Source organism: Rhinopithecus bieti, unplaced genomic scaffold (genome assembly GCF_001698545.2).
Source record: "Rhinopithecus bieti isolate Rb0 unplaced genomic scaffold, ASM169854v2 scaffold_5341, whole genome shotgun sequence".
Classification (NCBI taxonomy): domain Eukaryota; kingdom Metazoa; phylum Chordata; class Mammalia; order Primates; family Cercopithecidae; genus Rhinopithecus; species Rhinopithecus bieti.
Genome location: NW_016804835.1, coordinates 363,960 through 384,498, shown reverse-complemented (window position 1 = coordinate 384,498; position 20,539 = coordinate 363,960). Strand labels below are relative to the sequence as shown.

The 20,539-nt window shown below is 42.9% G+C and overlaps 1 protein-coding gene across 12 annotated transcripts in view; it reads left to right on the top strand.

Moving 5' to 3' along the window:
- The window catches only part of LTBP1 (latent transforming growth factor beta binding protein 1), a 456,087-nt gene extending 436,457 nt beyond the window's left edge, over window positions 1-19,630 (top strand). For all 12 annotated transcript variants that reach the window (XM_017870629.1, XM_017870628.1, XM_017870625.1 and 9 more), the window contains 3 exons: window positions 8,451-8,573; window positions 16,411-16,560; window positions 18,616-19,630. In XM_017870629.1, coding sequence (XP_017726118.1) covers window positions 8,451-8,573; window positions 16,411-16,560; window positions 18,616-18,797 — 455 coding nt within the window. In that variant the 3' untranslated portion in view covers window positions 18,798-19,630. The remainder of the gene's footprint in view (window positions 1-8,450; window positions 8,574-16,410; window positions 16,561-18,615) is intronic.
- Window positions 19,631-20,539: the final 909 nt, after the last annotated feature.

Here is a 20,539-nt window from a genome sequence, read left to right as displayed (position 1 = left end):
TCATTCCTGATTTCCTCTGAAATTGCCTGGATATAAGACTTAATATATTTCCTATGCCCCAGATACACTGGCAATCATTATTTTAAGGTTATTGTGTGTGGCACAGTTTAATACTATTACAATAGTATAAATGTTTGAATCCAGGTTTTAAAATGCAAAGGGAACCACTGTTTTTATATTTCTATCCAACAAATCTCTTTCTTCATTTTGTCTTGCTACATAAACAGCAGTCTGTTGAGAAACTCTGGGAGTCACTAAAATGAGAAGGGTAACGTTAGGTGAAGGTTGGGAGTGGGAACGTGGTTGGTCTATGGCCCGTGAGTCTCCTTAGAGTATTAACATTTACAGGAGTCCCACAGAATATAAACCTTGCCAAGACTTTAGACTTCATTACTTCCCTGTCCTCGACAAGTACAATTTAATTGAACATTAAGCAATTTGATCTCTTTCACCTAATAAATCGAGCAAATTCAATAAACATAAATCCTGCTAATGATGGAGCTGCCCCTGGTGGAGCTGAGCTCATCAGTATTCATGGTTATTACTCTCCCTGGAATTTTAGTCACAAATGCTTATTGCTGAACTCAGTGCTTACCTGATGCTTAAGGTCTAGGGAGTGTATTTAATAATTTTTTTCCCAGGGTTTCAGAAGGGCAGCTGTGGAGTAGAAAGAACATGGTTTGGCAAATAGACCACTTTAGGTTCAAATCCCTCACCTCACCTTGGGCAAGGCAAGTTATGCTATTAAAAAGTGTAGTTTTCTTATTGGAAACAAAAGGAGCTAATTACGATTATTTCATAGAGTTCTGAGTTTTAAATGAAACAGTGTATGCAAAAGTAGTGTCTGGTACATAGGAACTTAATAGTGCATGTTAGCTAACTCTTCTGTTTTCAATTGTTCGGTAGCCTGCATCTACAGTAGTTAGCTCCCTAATGCTTTCTTTGCTTTTCTTTTCTTTCTTTTTTTTTTTTTGAGACAGAGTCTCGCTCTGTCACCCAGGTTGGAGTGCAGTGGCGCGATCTCGGTTCGCTGCAACCTCCGCCTCCTGAGTTCAAGCATTTCCCTTTCTCAGCCTCCCAGGTAGCTGGGACTACAGACGCCTGCCACCACGCCCGGCTAATTTTTGTATTTTTAGTAGAGACGGGGTTTCACCATGTTGATCAGGTTGGTCTGGAACTCCTGACTGCAGGTGATCCACCCGCCTCGGCCTCCCAAAGTGCTGGGATTATAGGCGTGAGCCACGGTGCCCAGCCTAGCTTCCCTAATGCTTTCTTATCNTTTTTTGAGACAGAGTCTCGCTCTGTCACCCAGGTTGGAGTGCAGTGGCGCGATCTCGGTTCGCTGCAACCTCCGCCTCCTGAGTTCAAGCATTTCCCTTTCTCAGCCTCCCAGGTAGCTGGGACTACAGACGCCTGCCACCACGCCCGGCTAATTTTGTATTTTAGTAGAGACGGGGTTTCACCATGTTGATCAGGTTGGTCTGGAACTCCTGACTGCAGGTGATCCACCCGCCTCGGCCTCCCAAAGTGCTGGGATTATAGGCGTGAGCCACGGTGCCCAGCCTAGCTTCCCTAATGCTTTCTTATCTATTATATATGCGTATGACTCTCTCTGAGTTACCTTCCTTCCTCTTCTACCTGGTTAACCTCCTGGCTGCAGATGCTGTTTTCAAGCTGAAGCCTTTCCCAGCTCTTCCAGGACGACTTTAGTCATTGCCTCTGTGATCCTGATAAGTTATTGCATGTGCCCTGATTAACTATTGTCACATCTTTCCGTACTCTCAAACCCCACCCTATCTGTCATATTCTCAGCTTTTTGTTATAGGAATGCATCAGCCAGTCGGTTGCCGAATGAAGCAATGAATGAATCACTTGTAATAGAGCTAAGGCAAAGAGTACCATAATTCCGTGCAGTAAATGGAGAAACTAAGGCTCAAAGAAACGTGTCCAGACCAAGGAACTAGGAAGTGGAGAAACAAGGACTAGAACCCAAGTCTCTTGATTCCAAGCGTTTGCAGTGTATCCAATTCTGCGTCACGACGCCACATATTTTGGTTTCAGGGAAGGAGTGTTGCTGCCTATTCACCGGAGACTGTAAGCAGGAATGTATTCCGGGATAAAAAGCAGGACAGACACCCAGGCAGACGTCCAGTCTCACAGTGTTGTGGCAATACCAACGGAGGTCTCTCTTCCACCGTTCTTTACTGGTACAGAGTGGAATGTTCTGTAAATGGCCAACATTTTTCTAATTTCGTATCTTTTGCTAATTTCGTTTAAAGAAAAGTGCCCATTGGCTGGGTGCAGTGGCTCATGCCTGTAATCCCAGCACTTTGGGAGGCCGAGGCGGGTGGATCACGAGGTCAAGAGCTCAAGACCAACCTGGCCAACATAGTGAAACCCCATCTCTACTAAAAATACAAAAATTAGCCGGGCATGGTGGCGCACATCTGTAGTCCCAGCTACTCAGGAGGCTGAGGCAGAAGAATCACTTGAACCTGGGAGGCAGAGGTTACAGTGAGCCGAGATTGCGCCACTGCACTCCAGCCTGGGCGACAGAGCGAGACTCTGTCTTGGGGGAAAAACAGAGTAGTGCCTATTATAATGCTGGCTTCTCAGTCACTGGAGGAGACAGTCATTTCATTCTCTTTATCTCCTCCCTCTGTTTCCTAGTTGTGTGTTTTAAACACCATTGTCATTAATCCATGTTTAAACCTGTAAGAAAAATACCTAGTCTAGAAATTGTAGTAGTAGAATGTGACCCACTTTTCTGTTTCTTTCTCTCTCTTTTTTTTTTTTTTAGATAGGGTCTCACTCTGCTCAGGCTGGAGTGCAGTGGCACAATCACAACTCACTGCAGCCTGGACTTAACTGGGCTCAGATGATCCTGTAGCCTCAGTGTGCCACTATGCCTGGCTAATTTGTGAATATTTTTTTGTAGAGATGGGGTTTCACCATGTTGGCCAGGCTGGTCTCAAGCTCCTGGGCTCAAGTGATCTGCCCACCTCAGCCTCCCAAAGTGCTATGATTACAGGTGTCAGCCACTGCGCCTAGCACTGATCTGTTTTTCTTAATGCATGAGAATTGGTCCTTGTTTCTCTTATATTTGAAAATAACACAGTTCAAACTTCAGAGCATTGCATTTTTAGCCCTGATGTGTGCAAAAGGAAATTGCAACCTCGCTACCATTTCTAAAAACAGCTGAATTTAATTTGCCTCAGTCAGAATTAAAACTTTACCTCCTGGTCTCCTCACATGCTAGGGTAGCATTGTGACATGTGACTGTCCAGACTGCCCTGCACATGTGTCTGTCATCAAGAATGGAGATTTCTTATAGTAAGGATATAGTAATGTTCCTCCCATTGCTGCCAACAGCAGGGGCCCCACACCCACAGGCTCCAGGGGATCATTTGTAAACCTTTTCTTTTTTCAATTTAAGATGAAAAGCAACAGTATTTGTCATATGAATCAGCCATGCCAGGGGAATTAGTGTGATCAGTGGCCTGGATATTGTTTAGACCACTTAGCGATGGTGTCCCATAGCATCCCTTGTGCATCTTTCATAGCTTTGATCAAGAGCTAAGCATTTGCCCTTGGGGCATGGGGAATGCAGTGGATGGGGGAGGATCTTTGAGGTGTGACTGGTTCCATTTCCTGTTCTTTTCCCATTGGTATTTGGCTAGATTCCAGATGGACACATTGTATGGGGTCTCAGATGGGACTGTCTCCAAAGTGCATCTCCCAGGGCAGGCCCTGCTAAGCAAAAACTTTTCCTCTGCACCAAGCCCCAGACAAGGAGGTGACTAATTGTTCTTGATGTCCATAAGTAAAGGGTGTTTTGGAGAAAGACAAAGATTCTAAGGATAGAAAATGTGTTCATCTCCACATGTTGAGCTGGATGAAGTAGCGGCCAAGAGTTTCTTGTGGGTTCTTGTAGGAAGTTATGGAAATAATTCAGGGATCTGCTATTCTTGGGCTCTGTACTCTCAGCCAACCACAGTTCATGCAGTCCCCCAAGCTGGACTTTAGCAGTGACCTAGTCATAGAGATAACCAAGGCCAAGCCGCTACCTAGCTAGAATGGGTTCTGCTTGTGGCTTGGGGTGCTCAGAGGTCCAGCACATGCTAGAAATTTGCCTGTACCAAGATCCTAAAGAGGATGACTTGCCCAAGACATTAAAATATTTCCTGATATTCCCATTGCTTTCCTGAAAGATGGTGAAATCCACTTCTATAAACCTACTCTCTTCTATTAACATATTCTCTATGTAAGACACATCTGATTTAGGCCTGTACTAAAAATTCTTGGACATCAGTTTTTCCCCTGTACTTTGAGTCCTGATGATCTAATGTTAAAATGTGCTGTTGTTCATACTTTATCACTGTCCAACCAAGTAATTAAATTTACCAAGGCAGTCAAGTTTTGTGCCTTGTTTGAGAGGAAGTCTAGGAAGACTTCTCTATTTACTGAGCTAGTTTCCCTCTACCTATTTAAAAACTCCAAATAGTCTTGAAACGAGATTTAGAAACACCTGTGGACTGTTCTTCCATTGCTCTTAATTCACTGCACAATTATTTGCCTGTTGATCACTGCTTTTATGTTTTGTTAACATTAAAATGTAAATCACTCACTCATTATAATACTGTCTTTAAAAATTTTTTTTTTCATTTATTTCCAAATGTTCACTAGGGACTTAGCGATGTCACCCACAAGAAAAAATTGGATTCTCCATTTTCTTGGTGCTTCAAATTGTAAAAATAGTTTCACAATATTACCTCATTTTTTTACATGTCAGTAACACAGATGTAGACAAACAAGAATTCTTGTTCCTGTGTTACAGATGTGGAAACTGAGGCTTTCCCAGAACTGCTAAGCTGGGGAGTAAGTGGTGCAATCAGGACTTGAGCCCCAGCTTCCACCTCCGAAGCCCTTGTTATTCCCATTACCCCGTGATCCTGGCCGAGAATCAGGGCACATGTGCACAATGGCAAGGGCAGCGTGGATGGATTAGGACAGACCTGTGCAGGCTCCCAGAAAAATAACTCAAAATATATTTCCTGGTGATGACAGGACTCTAGCACATCTTCAGATACAAAAGAGAAGACGTGGTGCAGAAAGGATGTTTTGATCACTGACCAAAACTGTCTTGGAGCTTGGAATGTGAATGTGTTAGAGAAAAGTGAAGCAGCAAAGCGCAACACGCTCTAGCATTTTAAGAGGAAAAAAATGCATGGCAGAGGAAGAAAGGAGAGGAAGGAGGATGTAGAGTATCCCAGAAATACCTCCCGCAACCAATTACCCTCCACTGCCCGCTTCCCTAGCCTTAGTCTAGTCAGAAGACTTCTTTAGGAACCATTTGGTAATTCCAAAAAACAACTTAGTTTTCTTTCTTGATGCCTTTGAGTATGTGCTTTTAAAAATTAATCCAAAATATCTTTTTCTGCAACATAATTCCTACATACCTACTTAGTTTCAGTTCAGGTCCACCTTTTGCAGGGAGCTGTTCCTAAACATTGCATAGGAACAGGAACCTGCCCTTCCTCTTCAGCGTCATGTTCGGTCTTTCCCTCTGGCATTGCTGTAGAGTGACAGCTTAGAGACTCAAGCCCATCTCATTTCTTTGATGGAGGAAGCATGTCTAGGGGAGTGCACTGGATTGAAGGTGGCTGCCCTGGCCAGGCCCTGATCATGGCATTCGACATCCCTGGACCTCAAGTCTCAGCAAAGCTTCTCTGACAGCTAACAGGCATCCAGCAGGATGCTCAGCCACCTCTGGATATTGCTTTATAAAATAAGTACCTTTGCCAAGCACAGCAGCCCACACCTGTAATCCCAGCACTTAGGGAGGCCAAGTTGGTAGGATCTTCTAGGCTTGAGCCTAGAAGTTGAGACCGGCTTGGGCAACATAGCGAGACCCTGTCTCTACAAAAAATACAAAACTTAGCCAGGTTTGGTGGCTCGTGCCTATAGTTCCAGCTACTCAGGAGGCTGAGGTAAATGGATTGCTTGAGCCCAGAAGTTTGAGGCTGCAGTGAACCACGATACCACAATGGTGCCGCCACATTCCAGCATGGGTGGCAGAGCGAGACCCTTTTGTTGTTGTTGTTGTTTTGTTTTGTTTTGTTTTTTTGAGATGGAGTCTCGCTCTGTCACCCAGGCTGGAGTGCAGTGGCGCGATCTCGGCTCACTGCAACCTCTGCCTCCTGGGTTCAAGTGATTCTCCTGCCTCGGCCTCCCGAGTAGCTGGGACTATAAGTACATGCCACCACACCCAGCTAATTTTGTGTTTTTAGTAGAGATTGGGTTTCACCATGTTGGCCAGGATGGTCTCCATCTCTTGACCTTGTGTTCCACCCACCTCGGCCTGAGGTGGGAGCCACCGTGCCCAGCCGACCCTTTCTTTAAAAAATAATAAATAAAATTTTATTAAAATAAGTACCAGGATTAATTCATTTTAATATCTCCTCTAGATCACAACTGTGGCTTGAATATAAAATATGGAACAAGTCTCTCTTTCAGATGTACAACAAATGTATATAAAAAATCATGGGAGAAGATGACCTCAGTTCTTGAAACTTATAAACATTTCAGCAATTTTGCTCTTGCAAACAAATCCTTAATTCTGTGTTTTCAAACTTTAAGCAGAACTGACAGCCATTTGTGCTCTCTCTGTTTGAAGTAGTTCTTTTCTTTCGAGTCAAGAATCTTTTTCCAGGTTCGGCTATTTCCTTAATGAAATTAATATTTCACACAGAATGGTTTCATGCAAAAGTGCTGGGATGTCTGGAGTCTGAATGTTGTTCCTGGAATGCTTCCACATAAGGAGAATTTTAGACAGGGAAGCCAGAATCCTGCCCTATCCAGTGGTTCAAGGTCTTTTCTGGCCTTACACTTGCTTTGGGCAATCCTGAGAATGTGTGTGTGCACGTGTGCACATGCGTACACACACACCTTTCATTCTTCACCCTCCTTCCTCCAGTCATTTAAGTAGGAGCTGATAAAAGAAAGCCTTCAGGGTTCACAGTATTGCCTTAGTGGTGTTTTTTGTTGTTTTGTTTTGTTTTGTTTTGTTTTTTGAATATTACAAGAATAAACACAATAGAGGAAAATTCCAGGCAAATGCGGCCATTGCCTTGTGTGACTGCCAGGACACTCATGTCCATCTGGTCCTGGGGCCTGTAGCCTTGCCTGCACCTCACAGTCCTAACAGAGCTGTTGACATCCGTGGAGCCCCAGAATTTCGCCAGATGCTACATGTATCTTTGGAGAGTGTATTTTCTGGAACATACTCAGAACATGAAGTTGTCCTTTCTACAGTTTCCCTCCCTAGGCCTTCTCAGTAACTCTGTCCTTAAATGTAGGCAAGAGCCTGGGATCGTGAAAAGCATTGAAACTTCAGTAACCCCAGGACAAAATGGAGAACCAAAATCCCATGCACTGGTGGGTCCTAGGGGGAGGAGTAAAGGGGAGTCTAGGAGTCAGGGGGCCATGGGGCTGACCAGTGTGGAAGAGCGATACGGCCTCACGACGTGGAAACCACAGATGAGTCTAGCTGCGGTGCAGAGATGCTAAGGACAGGAATTTCAAAGGAGCTGAGATCATTGCAGGAGAGACAAATGTGAAAACTGCACTCTGAAGCTTCATTTCTGACTTCAAACCATGTGCTGCCACACAGCAGCTGTCATGTAACCTCTCTGTGCTTTTGTTTCCTCACTGGTAAAATGGAGATGGTACAACCTCTTCATAGGGTGGTGTGAGTGTTTTAGTGCATTGGTGTATATTAAGTGCTTAGAACAATATGTAGCACACTCCCACCTCCTGCATGAAAGCTGTGCTCACTAATCCAGGAGTACACTACTGTTCTTATTATCTTTATACCACTGCTGTTCTTGTTATCGTGATTATTATGACTCTCAGCATTGCTATAATGCTATCCAGAGGGACTGTAGAGTTATAATAGTGGCTACTAAATTTAAGCAGCATCCTTGCCTGGTGCTGTATCATTTTTGGACACCAGAGATACATTTTTTCCTGTCTGTAGAGAGTGAAAAGGCACCACTCTGTCAGAATGACTACTTTCTACTTTAAAAATGTTTTTGATGATAACTCTTGATGGGTTTAGATAAAGCCATCCTTCCAAAAGGCCTGAAGCACTCTCAGATGGCTCCGTTTTTTCAGCCCTTTACTGCTCTGGGATGTGGTGTACCCACTGTTGAGCTAATATTTTTGATCTTCAATTTGGAACCTGAATTATGCTCTACAGCAGTCACTGTAGGATGTATAAAATTCCCATCAAAAGATATTCAGACACTTTCCAGGCTCCGTGGTACGCAGGAGATAGAGGCACACGTGGAAGGGTGCGGCTGCAGATTCCCGTCGCTCTGAGCTGCGAGGGGGTGGGGCAGGTGCGAGCCAACAGTGATGGGGCCTCACGCTGCTTGTCCACTCCTTAGATGACTATGCTCAGCTGTGTAACATCCCTGTGACGGGACGCCGGCAGCCATATGGACGGGACGCCTTGGTTGACTTCAGTGAACAGTATGCTCCAGAAGCCGATCCCTACTTCATCCAAGACCGTAAGCAAAATGACCTTGTTCCTTTGATGCTAAGTTGTGGTTGAAGATTAATCAGTGGTCCTCAAAATGTAGTGACAACTTGTTAACAATGCAGCATTTCTGTTCCCACCTCAGACCCGCTGGTCAGGAAGTCTAGGGTGGGACCCAGCCATCTTTGTTTCACAAGGGCGGTCCTTCTGCACGGGTGAGTCTAAGAACCACTGCATCATTCGTGAGCTGAGATCACACCACTGCACTCCAGCCTGGGCCACAGAGCAAGACCCTATCTCAAAACAAAACAAACAAAAAGAACCATTGCATCTGATGAATAGTTTTGCTGGTGGAGGTACTGTTATATTTATTTTTCTTAAGGTTTTGAGATGGAGTCTCACTCTGTCACCCAGGCTGGAGTGCAGTGGCACGATCTCAGCTCACTGCAACCTCCACCTCCCGGGTTCAAGCAATTCTCCTGCCTCAGCCTCCCAAGTAGCTGGGATTACAGGTGTGCACCACCACGCCCAGCTCATTTTTGTACTGTGAGTAGAGACTGGGTTTCACCATGTTGGTCAGGCTGGTCTTGTACTCCTGACCTTGTGATCCACCCGTTTCGGCCTCCCAGAGTGCTAGGATTATAGGCATGAGTCACTGTGCCCAGTCTATCGTTATATTTTCTATAACAAAATTATTTCTTTGCTCTTTAAGTGGTGGACTACCAGGTTTCCACGAGAGCCCAGTTGTATTACAGCCTTTTTTTCCTACAAGGAAATGGCAAATGTTAACTGTACAAGTTGATCATTATTATACATGTTTTAGAGTAGGAGGTAGGAAAAGAATTGCCCTTTTGGTCAGAAATGACTTTTTAAAATACATTGGTGAGGGGATTTATAGAGTAAGAAATAATGTGTGCCAACTTTTCCTGGATTAATGAGCACAGCTTTCCTGGGGGAGGTGGGAGTGTGTATCTGCAAATTGTGATCCCCTTTAGAACGTCAGTGCTGTGTGAGGAAGCCTACAAACACACAAGCTCAAATCGGACTTTTCAAATGCAGACAATTTGAAGTCTGAAACAGCAGGAGGTCCACAATGAAATATTAGTATATAGTAGATAGTCTCACTTCAAGAACAAGAACAGGGAAACGCCCATTTCAGGAGCCTCATCCACAGCTCACAGAGGGACCATCCTCACATATGTAGCTTCACCACAAATTTTTTTTTTGAGATAGGGTCTCACTCTGTTGCCCAGGCTGGAGTGCAGTGCCATGATCACAGAGCTCACTGCAGCTCTGCCTCCTGGGCTCAAGCGATCCTCCCACCTCAATCTCCCGAGTAGCTGGGACTACAGGCATGTGCCACTATGCATGGCTAATTTTTGTATTTTTTACGTAGAGATGGGGTTTTCACCGTGTTGTCCATGCTGGTCTCAAACTCCTGGACTCAAGCGATTCACCCGCCTCGGCCTCCCAAAGTGCTTACTGGTGTGAGCCACCATACCTGGCCTGCACCACGTTTTTAAGATAGGTAATTGCTGCTGACCAAAGAGTTTGACTTAGGACTTTAGAGAAAAGTGCAATGGAGCTTTTTTCTGTCCTGGGCCCTGGCACCTGTGCACGAAGCATCCCAGCCAGAACCCAGTTCTGGGGCAGCAGCGTGAGATTTCTAGTTGAATTTAAGAGCTAGTTCAGTTCTGCATCAAGAGATTTTATTTTTTTTCCTTCCCTTCTCTTTCTCTTTTCCCTTTCTCTCCCTTCTTCATTCCCTGCTTGTCCTCCCTTCCCTTTTTTTTTGAAGGATGTAGTGTATTGATTATCTAGTAGAATTAAGAATGTTTTAAAATGTCCATGATAAGAACACGCTGTTAATCCAGCTAGGCTGATTAACACACACCTGTGTAACTCCCACCCAGGTCAGGAGCAGTGCCAGCCTCCAGAAAGCCCCTGGTGCCCTTTTCCACCCCCCTCCCTAGTGTAACCACTGTCCTGACTCCTAACACCATAGATGAACAACACTCTTTTCATCCACAACACATAACCACGCAGCACTTCATGAAATGGACCAGAAGGCACTCACAGCAAGACTGTGCACTCAGGGTTTGATGCTTCTCTGTATATGTTATGGGTCGGTAAACGTTTACTTAAGGAAAAAGGAAGGGAGAATTATTAAGGTTGAAAGAAAGCCCAGCTTGCCCCATAAATCAGGAATACCAGGTTAAGTCTATATGCAACTCTGACAAATCTGTGGCTTACAGCTTTCCTCCCTAGACCTCCTCAATAACTCTGTTCTTAAATGTAAGCAAGAGCCTGGGATCATGAAAAGCATTGAAACCTCAGTAAGCGCAGGACAAATGGAGAACCAAAATCCCATGCACTGGTGGGTCCTGGGGGGAGGACTCAGTCTATAAGTCAGAAGCCTCTATGGCATTATAGTTTGGATTCCAGGAATTTTCATGTTGAAATGTCTGGCTTATGTACCTTCTTTTTAATGCTGGCACTGCTTTAAAGCTCTTTTTTTAATTTACTACAAATGTTAAGAAATAAACATGTTGATGTCACATCAATTTCCTATTTAGCAACATAGGAAATTGAGACGCAGTTCCAAGACCTCCAGCTTGGACGATGTAATAGCCTTTACATTTCTTACAAGTTGCAGAGAAATATTTCCCCCTTCCCAGCCAGTTTTCTGACCTCCAGCAAGGGCTTTTGGGCCCTGCTGCAAAAATGATCGTTGTTGGGTAGATAGTAATATAGATGGAGGCTGAGTGAGGTTTCTTATCACCTTTATGGTTCACCATCTCTGTTACCTTTAGGGAGAGCAGTACTTCTAAAACTGGAATTTACTAGAGCAGAGAATAGGCAAACATTTTTTCTATAAAGGGCCAGGCAGTAATTTTTTTTTTTTTTTTTTTTTTGAGACCTAGTCTTCCTCTGTTGCATAGGCTGGAGAGCAATGGCACAATCTTGCCTCACTGCAACTTCCACCTCCTGGGTTCAACTGATTGTCCTACCTCAGCCTCCTGAGTAACCGTGGGATTATAGGCATGCACCACCATGCCCGACTAATTTTTGTATTTTCAGTAGAGATGGAGTTTCACCATGTTGGCCAGGGTGGTCTTGACCTCCTAACCTTGTGATCCACCTGCCTCAGCCTCCCAAAGTGCTGGGATTACAGGTGTGAGCCACCACACCCAGCCCAGATGGTAAAATCTGTAGGCTTTGCAGGCCATGTGGTTTCTGCTGTAGGTATTCAACTCTGCTGTCGTTTCACAAAAGCAGCCCTTAGATAGCACAGCAGCAAATGGGCGTGACTGTGTTTATTTACAAAAATAGGTAGCAGGCCAGATTTGGACCAGAGACTGTAGTGTCCTGACCTGTTTTAGAGTCCTAAAGAAGTATTTTGGGGAGCCTGCCTGATGTGTGGGAAGTTTCAAGTTTTACTTTTTATAATTTCTTTAATAATAAAAAATGTATTAGCTGTGAAGTAAAAATGATTTTGCTGTGATACATGGGATCTGAAGACATTGTCATAGATTAAACTTCATTTTTTGTCAGTGTTTCTTAACTGGCTTTGAGTATGTGGTGTCACTTTTTTTTTTTTTTTTTTGAAAAAAGGAGTCTCCCTTTTTTGCCCCGGCTGGTCTTCACTTCATGGGCTCAGGAGATTCTCCTGCTTCAGCCTCCTGAGTAGCTGGGACTCTTTTTCTCCTTTAAAGTTTTAAAATGGGCCTGCCATGGATGTATTACTCAATTTTTTTAATGGTACAAATTTTTTTAACTTTTAGGTTCAGGGGTACATGTAAAGGTTTGTTACATAGGTAACATGTCATGGGGGGTTGTTGTACAGATTATTACATCACCCAGGTGTGAAGCCCAGTACCCAATAGTTACCTTTTCTGCTCCTCTCCCTCCTCCCACCCTCCACTAGTGTCTGTTGTTTCCTTCTTTTTTTTTTTTTTTTTTTTTTTGTTTTTTTTTTTTTTTTTTTTTTTTTTTTTTTTTTGTGGTATTTGGTTACATGAGTAAGTTCTTTTTTTATTATTATTATATTATACTTTAAGTTTTAGGGTACTGTGCACAGAACGTGCAGGTACATTATGTAACCTGTGCCATGTTGGTAGTGCTGTACCCATTAACTCGTCATTTACATTAGGCATTCTTATTGCTATCCCTCCCCTCCCCACACCCCACACAGCCCACGGTCTGGTTGATGTTTTCTCCGCCAGTGTCCAAGTGTTCATCATTGTTCAATACCACCTGATGAGTGAGAACATGTGCGGTATTCTTGCGTTTTACTGTCCTTGTAGTCTTGCTCAGTAATGATGGTTTTCAGCTTGATCCACTGTCCCTACAAAGGACATGAACTCATCCCTTTTTTATGGCTGCACTAGTTATTTCCCCATGTCACTTATATGTGCCCATTTTCTTGATCCAGTGCTATCATTGATGGATATTGGTTGGTTCCAAGTATTGCTATTGTGAATTAGTGCTGCCAATATCATACACATGTGTGCATGTGTCTTTTAGTGGCAGCATGATTTTGTACTTTGTGGTATGGATACCCAGTATAGGATGGCTGGGTCAAATGGTATATTTTTAGTTACTAGATCCCTGAGGAATCGCGCACACTGTGATTCCCACAATGGTTGAAACTAGTTTACAGTCCCCACCTACAGTGTAAAAGTGTTCTGTTTCTCACATCCTCTCAGGTCACCCTGTTGTTTCCTGACTTTTTAATGATTGCCATTCGAACTTGGTGTGAGATGGTATCTCATTGTGGTTTTGATTTGCATTTCTCTGGATGGCCAGTGTGATGATAGCATTTTTTCATGTGTCTGGTTGCTGCATAAAATGTCTGCTTTGGATAGTGTCACTGGTTCATATCTTGCAACTTTCTTGATAGGGGTTGTTTGATTTTTTCTTGTAAATCTGTCTAAGTTATTTGTAGATCTGGATTATTAGCCCTTTTGTCAGCCTTTTGTCAGATTGTAAAATTGTAAATTTGGTAGATTGTAAAAATGTTCTCCCATTCTGTAGGTTGCCCATTCACGCTGATGGTGGTTTCTTTTGCTGTGCAGAAGCTTTTTAGTTTAATTTGATCCCATTTGTCAATTTTGGCTTTTGTTGCCATTGCTTTTGGTGTTTTAGTCATGAGGTCCTTGCCCATGCCTATGTCCTGAATGGTAGTGCCTCGTTTTTCTTCTAGCGTTTTTATGGTTCTAGGTCTAACATTTAAGTCTTTAATCCATCTTGAATTAATTTTCATACAAGGTGTAAGGAAGGGATCCAGTTCCAGCTTTCTACATATGGCTAGCTAGTTTTCCCAGCATCATTTATTCAGCATCATTTATTAAAGAGGGAATCCTTTCCCCATTTCTTGTTTTTGTCAGGTTTGTCAAAGATCAGATGGTTGTAGATGTGTGGTATTATTTCTGAGGGCTCTGTTCTGTTCCGTTAGTCTGTATCTCTGTTTTGGTACGAGTACCATGCTGTTTTGGTTACTGTAGCCTTGTAGTATAGTTTGAAGTCAGGTAGCATGATGCCTCCAGCTTTGTTCTTTTGCTTAGGATTGTCTTGGCAATGCGGGCTCTTTTTTGGTTCCATATGAACTTTAAAGTAGTTTTTTCCAATTCTGTGAGGAAAGTCATTGTTGTTTCCCTTTTTGTATTTATAAGTTCTTATCATTTAGCTGCCACTTACAAGTGAGAACGTGTGGTATTTGATTTTCTGTTCCTGCTTTAATTTGCTAAGGATAATAACCTCCAACTCCATCCATGTTCCTGCAGAACACATTATCTCATTCCTTTTTATGGCTGCATAGTATTCTATGGTGTATATGTACCATATTTTCTTTTTTATCCCCCAAAATTATGCCAAATCTCATTTAGTCTTTACAAGGTAGAAAAGTGTTCATTCATTACAAAATACTTCCTACTGAGTGCAGACATTGTGTTCAACATTGGGTCTGCCATTCTACATAGCATCATTTCTCTATTTTTAAATGAGGAACCTGGTTTCAGCAAAATCAAGTGACTTGGCCAGGGTCACAGGCATGAGCAGAAGACCCAGTTCCTCTGATTCAAATCCCATGGTTCATTTCCACAAAATAAACCTATAATTGAGTGGGGCTTTAGAGATCATAAAATTCAGTGCTTTTATTTCATAAGTGAGAAAAATAAGCTTTCTGCCCAAGTTTATAATGTACACATAGTGAAATGGGAATGGGAACTCACGTCCCCCAGTACCAGTGTATTGTTCTTACCCAAAAAGATAATTTAACATTCACTTATTGTATATTTTTAGATCATATCTAAAACCCACTTTCTTCTCTGAAGGGCATGCTCTAAAGTTTCTTCTTCACTTATCTCCCCTCAGGGCACCTAATCTTAGAATATAAGAGAAACTCTGACCAAATTTGTCTCCATGTTGACCCCAGGCACTTTAGTCATTGTTGAAACTTCTTTTTTGTTGTTGTTAAGAGAAGTAAGTCTTTATTTCCGTGTTTAGGGAAAAAAAGAAAAAAAAAAAAAGCTGGCTAAGTTGGTTGCTTTTTGGTGACCAACAAGACCAAACTCCATATCCTTGTCCAGTTCCTCCAAGTTAGACCTTATTGCCCTCCATAAGCAATGATATTTTGCTGCCCCCTGCGGTTCCACTGGAGAATTACTTCAAAGGCCAGATAGAAAGTTCTAGCCATATTTTTTTATTTTTTGAAGCTACTTTGTGGTACTATTGGGAAGAGAGAGGAGATGAGAGGCCACATGACAGTGTGTTGGGTCACTGTGGATTTATGTTTAGAACTTTCCTCTGCAAAATGAGAGCTAAACACTCTTGATGCCTGGCTAAATTGTTTTTATATCACAAAAACTCTAAAATCTAGCTCTGACTTGGTTTTAAGAGATCTAAACTATAAAAGAGCCAAACAAGAGTTTCTTTGTTTCCTTAAAAAAAGACTTTTGTTTTTTGTTTTGTTTTGTTTGTTTGTTTGACAGAGTCTCGCTCTGTTGCTCAGGCTGGACAGTGGCTGTGATCTCAGCACACTGCAACCTCCACCTCTCAGGCTCAAGCGATTCTTCTGCCGAGTAGCTGGGATTACAGGCGTCCACCACCATGCCCAGCTAATTTTTTGTATTTTTAGTAGAGGCAGGGTTTTACCATGTTGGCCACACAGGTCTTAAACTCCTGGCCTCAGGTGATCCGTCCACCTTAGCCTCCCAAAGTGCTGGGATTATAGGCATGAGCCCAGACTTTTGGTTTTCTAAACACAAGTATGATGTTCTTTCTCATTTATCAGGATGTTTTGAGGCCCTTTTACTGAATTTGTCCTTTGATCCCCTGGCAGCCCTTTTGTAAGGCTCATTCCGTAGCCAGAGCAAACAAACACATGACAAGGCCAGCCTGCTTCTCCCTGGTCTTACAAACTCCAGCTGAAAATGTATTGCCTTACACTCTTACAGACGTTCTTAGCAAATGCTTACTAGACTCCAATAGTGAATTCTGTCAGTTTTGTCCTGAGAATCTGACATTTGCCCTACTGGGAACTCAGGAAGTTTGTAACTTTGGATGAACACTTTTAATAATTAAGATCAAAAACAAAAACTGTACTTGCTTTCATTTTATGTGATTTTAACGTAGAACATCAGAATTCAAAATATGAGGCTACTCTGCACAAAATATATCAATTTTTTTATTTTTATGCTATTTTACACAGCTACGTTCAGCATTTCTAATGCTAACTTTAAGATGTCTGAAATATATGTGGACATATATATGTCTATTTAGAAAATGAACCATCATCTAAATATCGTTTAAAAAATGGTGTAGGACATTGAAAAGGTCTAACTTGGCTTCTGCCCTTTCCTTTTCAGGTTTTCTAAATAGCTTTGAGGAGTTACAGGCTGAGGAATGCGGCATCCTCAATGGATGTGAAAATGGTCGCTGTGTGAGGGTCCAGGAAGGTTACACCTGTGATTGCTTTGATGGGTATCACTTGGATACAGCCAAGATGACCTGTGTTGGTAAGGGACATTAATTTTTTCCTGACACCCCCATGTCCATACCTCCGTCAGTAGAGAACATTTAAGATAGATTTGCTGAGTTTCAGTTTGGGAAGACAAGAAAAATTCTGGGGATGTACATTAAGTACAATATGAATATACTTAATGCCACTGTATACTTAAAAATGGTTAAAATGGTAAATATGTTCTGTATATTTTACCACAATTCTTTTTTTTTTTTTGAGATGGAGTTTTCAGGCTGGAGTGCAGTGGGGTGATCTTGACTCACTGCCACTTCTGCCTCCCAGGTTCAAGCAATTCTCCTGCCTCAGCGTCCTGAGTAGCTGGATTACAGGCTTGCACCACCACACGTGACTAATTTTGTATTTTTAGTAGAGACGGGGGTTTCACCATGTTGGTCAGGATGGTCTTGAACTTCTGACCTCAGGTGATCCGCCCACCTTGGCCTCCCAAAGTGCTGGGATCACAGGTGTGAGCCACCTTACCCAGCCTACCACAATTCTTTTTAAAAAGAAAGAGTTGGTGTTCCATTTAGGACAATGAGGATTGAAAAAAAAAAAAAAAGAATCCAAATAGTGGTAAATATTGGAGGAAAGGCCGGAATATCCCAGATAATCACTTTGACTCTTAAATTTAGCTTTTGACTGCAGCAAGTAATGATTTCCTTGAATACGTGACACTAGCATAAGGGAGTGTAGACATCTGCAAAAAGTACAGCTTCCTAGTAACCATTTGAATGAAACTCCTCCCAATGTCATGTTGCCCCGCCTCTTACATTGAAAAGAACGGGAAATATACGTTTAACCTTCTCTGGGTGACCTAGTAGTGTCTTCAGAGCCTGTTGCCACAAGTTTCTTTTTATTTTTCCTTCTCCCTTTTTTTTTTTTTTTTTTTTTTTTTTGAGACCAAGTCTCGCTCTGTCACCCAGGCTTGACGCAGTTGGCGTCCAAGTGGCCGTCTCGACTCACTGCAAGCTTCCGCCTCCCGGGTTTCGGCCATTCTCCTGCCTCAGCCCCTGAGTAGCTGAACTGACAAGGCGCCCCGACACCCGCCGCCTAGTTTCTCTGCATTTTTTAGTAGAGAAGGGGTTTCACCGTGTTCGCCAGGATGGTCCTGATTTCCTGACCTCGTGATCCGCCCGTCTCGGCCTCCCAAAGTGCTGGGATTACAGGCTTGAGCCACCGCGCCCGGCCTTTTTTTTTGAGATGGAGTCTCGCTCTGTCGCCCAGGCTGGAGTGCAGCGACACTATCTCAGCTGACTGCAAGCTCTGCCTCCCGGGTTCACGCCATTCTCCTGCCTCAGCCTCCCGAATAGCTGGGACTACAGGCACCCGCCACCAGGCCCGGCTAATATTTTTTGTATTTTTAGTAGAGACGAGTGTTTACCGTGTTAGCCAGGATGGTCTTGATCTCCTGACCTCGTGATCCGCGCACCTCGGCCTCCCAAAGTGCTGGGATTACAGGCGTGAGCCACCGCGACTGGCCTCTGCTTCCTCTTGAAGCAGTCCTTTTGCCCACTTTGCTTTTGTGAGTTTTAATCCACGGCATGTCTTTAAAATAGGTAACCTAGGTTCTTAACAGATGTTTCAAGTGAGTGAGAGCGTAAATGGATCTCATGTAGAAAGAGGTCTGCGAATGTTAGGGAAGGCTTTAGAGAGGCTGTATGGAGAGGTCTCTGCTTAGGTATCTGGCTCCTCTTGACAAATCTAGCAGTTCCTCCATACCTATGGGAAGGAATTTGGAAGTAATTTAATTCCTCTAACTTTCTTGAGGTTCTACTAGAAAAGGTCAAGCTCACAAAATGCTCATGCTGTGCTCGATAACAGGGAAAGAAGTCCTAGGACTTCCCTGATAATCTACCTCTTTAAGATCTAAAAAGTCCTCTTTATCTTGTCTGTGGTTGAAGCAAGGTGGAGATAGCTTGCTTACTTGGGGTGGTCGGGGGATGGGCAGCGTTTAGGCTGCCTCGATGGCTCAGGTAAGCCTCAAGTAGGTTATGTGTCCTCACAGAGCAATATCAAAGATTGTTTCCCTGCATGGTTTGACTTATTGCAGATGTAAATGAATGCGATGAGTTGAACAACCGGATGTCTCTCTGCAAGAATGCCAAGTGCATTAACACCGAAGGTTCCTACAAGTGTTTGTGTCTGCCAGGCTATGTACCTTCTGACAAGCCGAACTACTGCACTCCATTGAATACCGCCTTGAATTTAGAGAAAGACAGTGACCTGGAGTGAAACGGAATCTACATAACCTAAGCCCATATACTCTGCACTGTGTAAAGGAAAAGGGAGAAATGTATTATACTTGAGACATTGCACCTAACCCGGAAGGCTGGAAATACAGAAACAGCATGGAGTTGCAAGTCCTCTGAAGACAATGAGAGGACTTAGGATGAGCCCAACAGGTGTGGCAGACCAAATGGACATTTCTCTGAAAAACCAGTATATATAGTCTGTTCATATGTAAAATTCAATGGAAGAGAGGTGGAACAGTGCTGTTATTTTAAACAGAAGGTTGTATTATTATGTTGTTTTGTTTTTTTACTATTGCTTGATTAAATTTGGCATTTAAATAGTGGTGGAAATATTTTATATAATTTTCATTTTTTGGTTGTGCAGTTCCTTGGCTACTGTTTTTCTTTTCCTTCAGTTTTTTTAAACTCTCAAATGAAAAAGTCTTCGATAAAATATTGTTAAGCTGTATTATAAGTATTGTTACACAGGGTTATGCAATTCCTGGCCTGGAGCATTTTTGAAATTCAAATTGTCTGTCCTGTGGAGCAGGCAGTGATTTTGTTTCAAAACTTTTATACACATTTGGAGAAAAGTACTTTATATTTTCAATGTTTTGTCCAATGTTAATGTCCATTCTTAGCCAAGCTGCTAGCAGGTGTCAATTGGATCCCTTTCCTTCACTGAAATGGAAGAGTTTATAAGCTTACATTAGTATTGTAATATGTAAAGTAAGCCCAACAAAAATTTTTAAAAATTTGATGATCCCCAATATATCTACCATTGTATGTTAAAGTGAAATAAATCACCATTTTTGTAGAAAAAATTCTACCTGAGAGTAATTGTCAATGAGTACACGTGTATCAGTTGTATCCCACTCTCCCCACTTTTATTTTTACCAATGGTCTTCTGTTAATGTAGAGTCTTTTACAAGTGAATCATTAAATGTGTTAGATCTTGTTAGGGGCTAAGTTGTTTCCCCTAACATTCGTATGTTGGAATTTTAACCTCTCATACTTCAGAAAGTGACTAGATTTGGAGATCGGATCTCTGATGAGGTAATTAAGGATAATGAGGTCATTGGTGTAGGCCCTCATCCAATATGACTGCTGTCCTTGTGTCACCCATAGAAGGTATCTGAGTTACCGGTGGCGAATCCATATAGGTCTGCAGCAACCTCAATGCTTGCCTCCTCAGAAGAAAGAATTTGACTGAGGGGCATAAGGCAGAAAAAGAGATCAGGCAAGTTTCAGAGCAGAAATGGAAGTTTATTTAAAAAGGTTTAACTAGAGCAGGAAAGAAAGGAAAGTTCACTTGGAAAAGTGGGCACCTGAAGGCCAAGTGCAGTGTTTAACTTTGAACCTAGCGAGGATTTCACAGGCTGGCCCCTTTCCCATGATTCTTCCCTTAGGGTGGGCTGCCTGCACACACACAGCGCCCTCCTTACACTTGGGAAGTGAGCACACACAGTGTTGAGGCAGCTGTACACATGCCCGTCTGAGGCTTTCTTCCCTTTTCTGGTGGTGTGCCCCTGGAAGGTCATACTCCACCATTTTGTCCTTAATGTTCATACCCAGGAATTTGCATCTCTTTGGCACCTGCATTCAATTAACACTTGAGTGCAGCAGGTGTGGGCCATCAGGAAATGGCCCCTCCCTGGCCTCAGCTGCCAGTTGATCACTTTTAGAGAAGTAATGTGGTCACTGCCGAACCATCACCTGACATTCCTAGTGGATGGGGGAAGA